The sequence below is a fragment of the Prionailurus bengalensis genome, chromosome A2 (genome assembly GCF_016509475.1).
Source record: "Prionailurus bengalensis isolate Pbe53 chromosome A2, Fcat_Pben_1.1_paternal_pri, whole genome shotgun sequence".
In the NCBI taxonomy this organism is placed as follows: Eukaryota; Metazoa; Chordata; class Mammalia; order Carnivora; family Felidae; genus Prionailurus; species Prionailurus bengalensis.
The window spans coordinates 98,782,458-98,788,457 of record NC_057348.1 but is presented as its reverse complement, the minus strand read 5'-3'; the positions used below and the strand labels follow the sequence as shown (position 1 = coordinate 98,788,457).

The 6,000-nt window shown below is 44.7% G+C and overlaps 1 protein-coding gene across 3 annotated transcripts in view; it reads left to right on the top strand.

The window, feature by feature from the left end:
• Positions 1-679: 679 nt before the first annotated feature.
• The window catches only part of SLC25A13 (solute carrier family 25 member 13), a 185,461-nt gene continuing 180,140 nt past the window's right edge, over positions 680-6,000 (top strand). Inside the window, exon 1 of one of the 3 annotated variants that reach the window (XM_043588929.1) lies at positions 680-968. In XM_043588929.1, coding sequence (XP_043444864.1) covers positions 954-968 — 15 coding nt within the window. In that variant the 5' untranslated portion in view covers positions 680-953. The remainder of the gene's footprint in view (positions 969-6,000) is intronic. The other 2 variants (XM_043588930.1, XM_043588932.1) reach the window with 2 other exon arrangements.

Below are 6,000 nucleotides of genomic sequence, written 5' to 3'. Positions count from 1 at the left end.
TTAACATAATTATGTAATAAACACTTTTGTTTAAAGGTTATATCCGTAATTAACAAAATATTTAAAACACTTTTCCCTGACCACTATTGCCTTAATTATAAATTTTGATGGCAGAGATAAATGAACGGAATTTTGATGAAGAAAGCTAAGATCTCTGGAGGTTATACATTTAATTTTTCCATTATAATTTTGACCTATTTTAGTAGGGCCTATCTGGTCGGGGGCGGGGAGATCTTTTGACCTCTATGATCCTAATAGGCAGCGCTGAAATCAAATAGCCTCACAAATATATGTTCTGCATTATACATACCCATTTGGTAGTTAAGAGTTTACAGATTTGGCCTAAAAGTAGATTTGCTAGTGATACTACTTTCCTATCTTCCCACTGACTGGCCAGTGCTTTTGGATGCATTATAGCATAATACAGAGTGGAGTCCCTTCAAAAGGGAACCTACGAGGAAATCTGGCTGAACAGTGACCCAAGGGGACTTCCCACCCGGGTGCGTGTCCCTCCTTGCGGGTCTCAAGGGCCCTGGAATAGCCCCTGGTATGGCGGAATCCGGCAGCTTCCCTCGCAAGGCCAACTACCCCTAGGAGGGCGGATCGCACCCCACCACTGCCCCACGGCCCTCGCCGCTGGACAGCGCAGCCGGGGTCACGTGCGTGAGGCCGGTCCACCGCCCCCGGACCCGAGCCCGCCCCGGCCTCAGGGCAGAGGCCGTAGGATCACGCGCGCCCGGGCGGCTTGGGCCGGGCGCAGCCAATGGGCTGGCGGCGCCCGTCTGACCCGCGCCGGCGGGAGGGCGTGGGGAGGCAGGCCGGGCGCGCACGCTGCCGGGCTGTATCGCCATCCCTGCTGCCGCCGGGACGGGAAGTGAGCCGCCTGGACCCACAGTGAGATCCAGCCGCCGAGAGGGTCCTGCAGGCGCCCGGACCCGCACCCGGAACGAAGCATGGCGGCCGCCAAGGTAAGCGTAGGCCCGTTGCCCCGGGGAGCGTGCCGGCCGGCCGGGGCCCGAGGGCTCGGGCGTTCACGTGCCGCCTTGGTGCAACGGGGAAAGCAAATAGAGAGGGGCCCGGGGCAGCTGTTCCACCTTGCAGCAGCGGAGGAGGGAGGTGACCGCTTCTCCCGGGCAGCACATGTGGCCCATGCGGGGACGGAGGCCCGACCTTGCAGTAGAAACTTTGTCGGCTGAACCCTCCCACTTGGCCCGGGAGGGAAGTCGGTGCCGGGCTGGCGCTCGGCGGGCTGAGCCAAGGTCGGCTTAGAGAAGCCAGGTGCGCCCGGGGCGAAGGAGGGCCCGGGGTCATCAGGTCCCCTCGGCCACCTCAGAGCACACCTGCTTGTGACCCCGGTTGTTATTGACTCGGGCTTTTTCCCGGCGGCACCGCCCGGGCTGAAGCCAGATCCTATTAGGTTTCAAAGGCTCCGCCCTCCCGAGGGTGGGGAAGTCACCTTGACTTCCGTTTTAGAGACTGTTCGGAATAGTTGGCCTGCACGCGTGTGGGTAAAAATGGAGAGGGGCCCCGCCCCGCTCCCCCCTTCTCATCTTCCAGCCCCCTCTCCCCATCTGACAACACTTACGTACCGGCCTCTGAGCATTTGAGAGGCTTCTTTTTAGAAATGACAAAACAGATTGTCCTGGGAGCCTGTAACTCTTGTGAAGTTTTACTTAAAAGGAATTCTGCGTAATGTGAATCATTCACTAACCCGGAGGAAAGGCAGCTCCGACAGCTTGACCTTTCCTCTTTTCACCATTTTTTGAAACCTGGACACCATTTCAGTCTCTTTGGACTCCATTTCAACTTTTCTGGCAGAATACCATACTTAGTCCCAATCACTTGAATCATTGGAATTTATTGCTTTTAATTTTAAGTTCACGAAGGCAGCCCTTTAATCAAGCCTATACAACTTCTTAGTTCATTTTAAGTGCAATGAACTTAAATATACCCAACATTTCAAACATTTGTCCTTAATCAAAACTCTGTGATAACCCTCAAGAGGAAAACATGGCCAACACATCATACTCCTATTTATTCAAGCAAACTAATCACATTTGCAATGGAAATTGTAAGCAGACAAATATATTTAAATGCTGTTCTATGACTTAAGTTTCTCCAGACTCCCCAAATCTGCAGGCTTCTTCATGTTTCTAGACTATGTGGCCTAAGTGGCCTTTTTCTTTTCTGTAATGACTCTTGAGTTCCATCCTCAGGAGTGTGTTCTTGGGTGTGTGTATGAGTGTATTTGTGTGTGTGTGTGAACATATTGGTATATATAACCATTTTTAGGTAGATTCTTTGAGCATCACTGGTATTTATTTTTGGTAACTACATTAACCCTTTCAAACTCAATGGCTCTTGACCTTTTCTTTGCATTAAATTTGTATCCAGTCAAGATTTCAAGGCCTGATGTGAATTCATTCCTTCCAAGTGACTTCTTCCAGGAGACAGGTGAAAATAGATTCCCATGCTCTTATTATTTTTTATATCTGCATGTGAACTAAATAATTATACTTAATTTGGAGATAAAATAATTGAGTCTAAACTGATGAATGTACATGTAATTTGAGTATAAGAAAAGGATCATGAACTAGTATGAAGTAAAATAAGTGACATGGAAGCAGATTTAACTTTTTGGTTGTATATTAAGCTATCACATCATATCAATAAGTGCAGTTGAATTGTAACCAAGTAGTGAGGGGGAAGATGAAACATTTCATTTTTACTCTTTGGGAACTTGTGTGTTTGTTTATTTATTCATTTAGCCTTGCCTCTTTTCAGGATTTCTGATGGCTCATATTATATATACATATATTTATAATCCAAAAAGATATCAAAATCAAGTCAGAGTAGATGAGAAAAGACAGGATAAAGGGAAAGGAAGATGCAGCCATGACTAAAATTAGCGGAAAATAAGGAGGTACTTGCTAGAGGTGACTGCATTTTCTAGCAGCCAGAGTAAAGAGGAAATGATCGGCAAGGTCAGTCAGTTACTTGGGAGAGAAGTCTCCTTGTACTGAGGGCAGTTTCTCCCCATGTCCTTTTATGTGCTGTGAGCAAACTGCATTCAGAACTAGCTCATGACCACAAATATATGTCTGTGGGTTCCATAAGGCCATTTTTAATAATGTCCCTCCTTGTAGCTCCAGGGCAGTGCAGTAAATGTAGTCTTAAAAGTTCCCAAAACGAGCTGTGCTGGTCTACTTTAGTCTAAGAATGCCTCTTACTTAGTGGCCTTTGGGCACTATCCTTGTGAGGTGATTCTGTCAGTTGCGGGTCAGTGCTGGGTGGACTGAGTTAAAGGCTGCGCTGTTAGCCTTTTCCTGGCGTGCAGTTAGTCCATGTTGCTGCATTGAACACAGAGCCATGGGTTTAACAGTCTCATTTACAAGCAGGATTGACATCCCCTCTTAAAACTTGAAGAGCCTGCCTAGGAGAGAGCCCACTCCGATGGAATGTCCCAGAGGTTGGGCCAAGAATCTGAAACTCAACAATTGTAGGTGAATTTCAGCACTCACTGTGGAGAATTGTTTGAATATTTAATTAAGCAGGTCTGATATTTTCTGGATGAACTTAACCACACCTAGCAGTTTCTTGATCTCTTGATCATTTATTCTGAGTTTCCTTGTTCTTTTTTTTCCCCCTCCAAGTGTAACTAATTATTCATGTCCCTCTTCCTTTAAATAGTTCGCATAGGAAGGCCAAGAGGCCAAGAATCTAGTCTTTGGTCTGCTTTTATTTTGATTTCTGCATGAAGACTTCTGCATCATGATGCAAAAGATACTTGTTTTTTCGTGAGGTAACATTGATTTAAAACTCTTATTATTTTGAGACAGACTCAAAAAACTTCCATTCTCTTGCTGCCTACTTTCTTAAGGTTCCCTTCCTATATGGCAAATGGTAAGTGGTCTGCCTGTACTATTTGTGTCGTTTTCAGTATTTCTTTTAAAACCTTCCAAGCACTGCCCTGCATGTATTAAAATGTAAATGAGTTTTTTAAATGATATTTCATGCAACTTCACAAAAAATGCATTTTTAAAAAGTAGTAATAAGGGGAAACCTCCCCTTCCCCTTTGCCCCCATTTGGTTGTAGCGAACATTCCCTCTTGGTCATTGGTTGAATTTGTACATTAATAATGATGAAATGAAACTAGATGAAACTTAAAAGTTAGAGAATGCTTACTTGAGTTCAGGCGTGAGAGATGTTCAGATATAAAACTGGACATGGACTGATAATTTGGCCTAGAACTAAAGGAAATTTGGAACAAATTGAAGCATTAATAATAATGAAAATTTGGTCTGTAGGACTAGAACACTTAGGATTGATACTGCATTCTTGGAGGAGTTGTTGCTACGATCACTGATCACTGACTGCTTCAGAGTTGTATATCATGTTCTTTCTAATGTTCCAAATGGGACTAAACTGAGGATGTGAAAATGAATTGGTCTCCTTTTGGGCCTTCTAGAAAACCACAACTATACTATAGGCTGAATCCTGTCATGGAAGTGCCCTAAGTAGTGGTTAGTGCCACAAAAGGGGCTATGGAAGCACTGGGGAAGGAGATGGATTCTGTGGGGGTGGAAGGAGGAAACCTCTCAAAAGTGGTGGTATTTCAGCAAGAATGGCTGGGGAAAGAGCGAAGACCCATTCCAGTGATAAGAAACCACAAATGTAAGGCCGAAGTGACAACACTTGCTACTTGTAGGGGATAGGAGAGCAGGTAATGAAATCCATAAAAGAGCAGCGAACCCTCCCTGAGTACTTACTAGATAAGAGATTTGGTCTAATGCTTCTTGTTAGTAACTTACCTGTATCCTGTAGCAGTCCTGTGAGTTACATGCTATCATCCATGATTTACAGATGATGACTCTGGACACCAAGAGTTGATGTAAGTGGCTGAAGAGCAGATAATTAGGAAGTGAAGGAGCTGGAGTTCAGGTCCAGCCAGTCTGGCTCCAGAGTCTGCTCTTACCCTGTGCTCCCTAGGGTCTGCCTGCGTGGTAGTTTGGGTAGAGAGTAGAGCACATGAGAGAGGGGAGATGGCTTAGGAGGGAAATTAGGTGCTTCAGAGTAAGCCAGATTTTTATGTAAGAACCACTTACACAGTGTCTGCTATGTGCCAGGAACTTTCCCAAGTGCTTTACAAATAATAACTCAATTACTTTTCATAATAGCAAGGAGGGTGCTATTTTTGTCCTTATTTTAATAGGTGAGAAAACTGAGGTCCAGAAAGGTTAAGTAATTTCCTTAAAGTTATATAGTAAGTAAGTGATACAGCCTGGATTTGAACCTTGCCAGTATTTTTTCAGTGTCTTTGCTCTTAACCTGTCTCCACCTCTCCCAGGCCTTAAAAAGAGTTCTGTTTGCAAAGGTGCATGTGAAAATTCACATGCTATCAGTTATGGACGTATGTATTTCCTGGTCTTCCTAGTCCAGTAGTTTGTAGCACACTGTGACACTCAGTGTATGTTTCATTGCAGTGTTGATTTGCTATAGCTTTCTTTAAAAAAAAATTTTTTTTTAATGTTTATTTTTGAGAGAGAGAGAGGCAGAGCTTGAGTAGGGGAGGGGTAGAGTGAGAGGAAGACACAGAATCCAAAGCAGGCTCCAGTGTCTGAGCTGTCAGCACAGAGCCCGATGCAGGGCTTGAACTCACCAGCTATAAGATCATAAATGAGCCAAAGTCCGATGTTTAAATGACTGAGCCACCCAGGCGCGCCTGGCTTTCTTTAAAAAAAAAAAATAAATAAAAAAAATAAAAAAATTATTTTTATTTTTTTCTTTTCTTTTTTTTTTTTTTTAATATTTTTTTTTTTCAACGTTTATTTATTTTTGGGACAGAGAGAGACAGAGCATGAACGGGGGAGGGGCAGAGAGAGAGGGAGACACAGAATCGGAAACAGGCTCCAGGCTCTGAGCCATCAGCCCAGAGCCCGACGCGGGGCTTGAACTCACGGACCGCAAGATCGTGACCTGGTTGAAGTCGGACGCTTAAC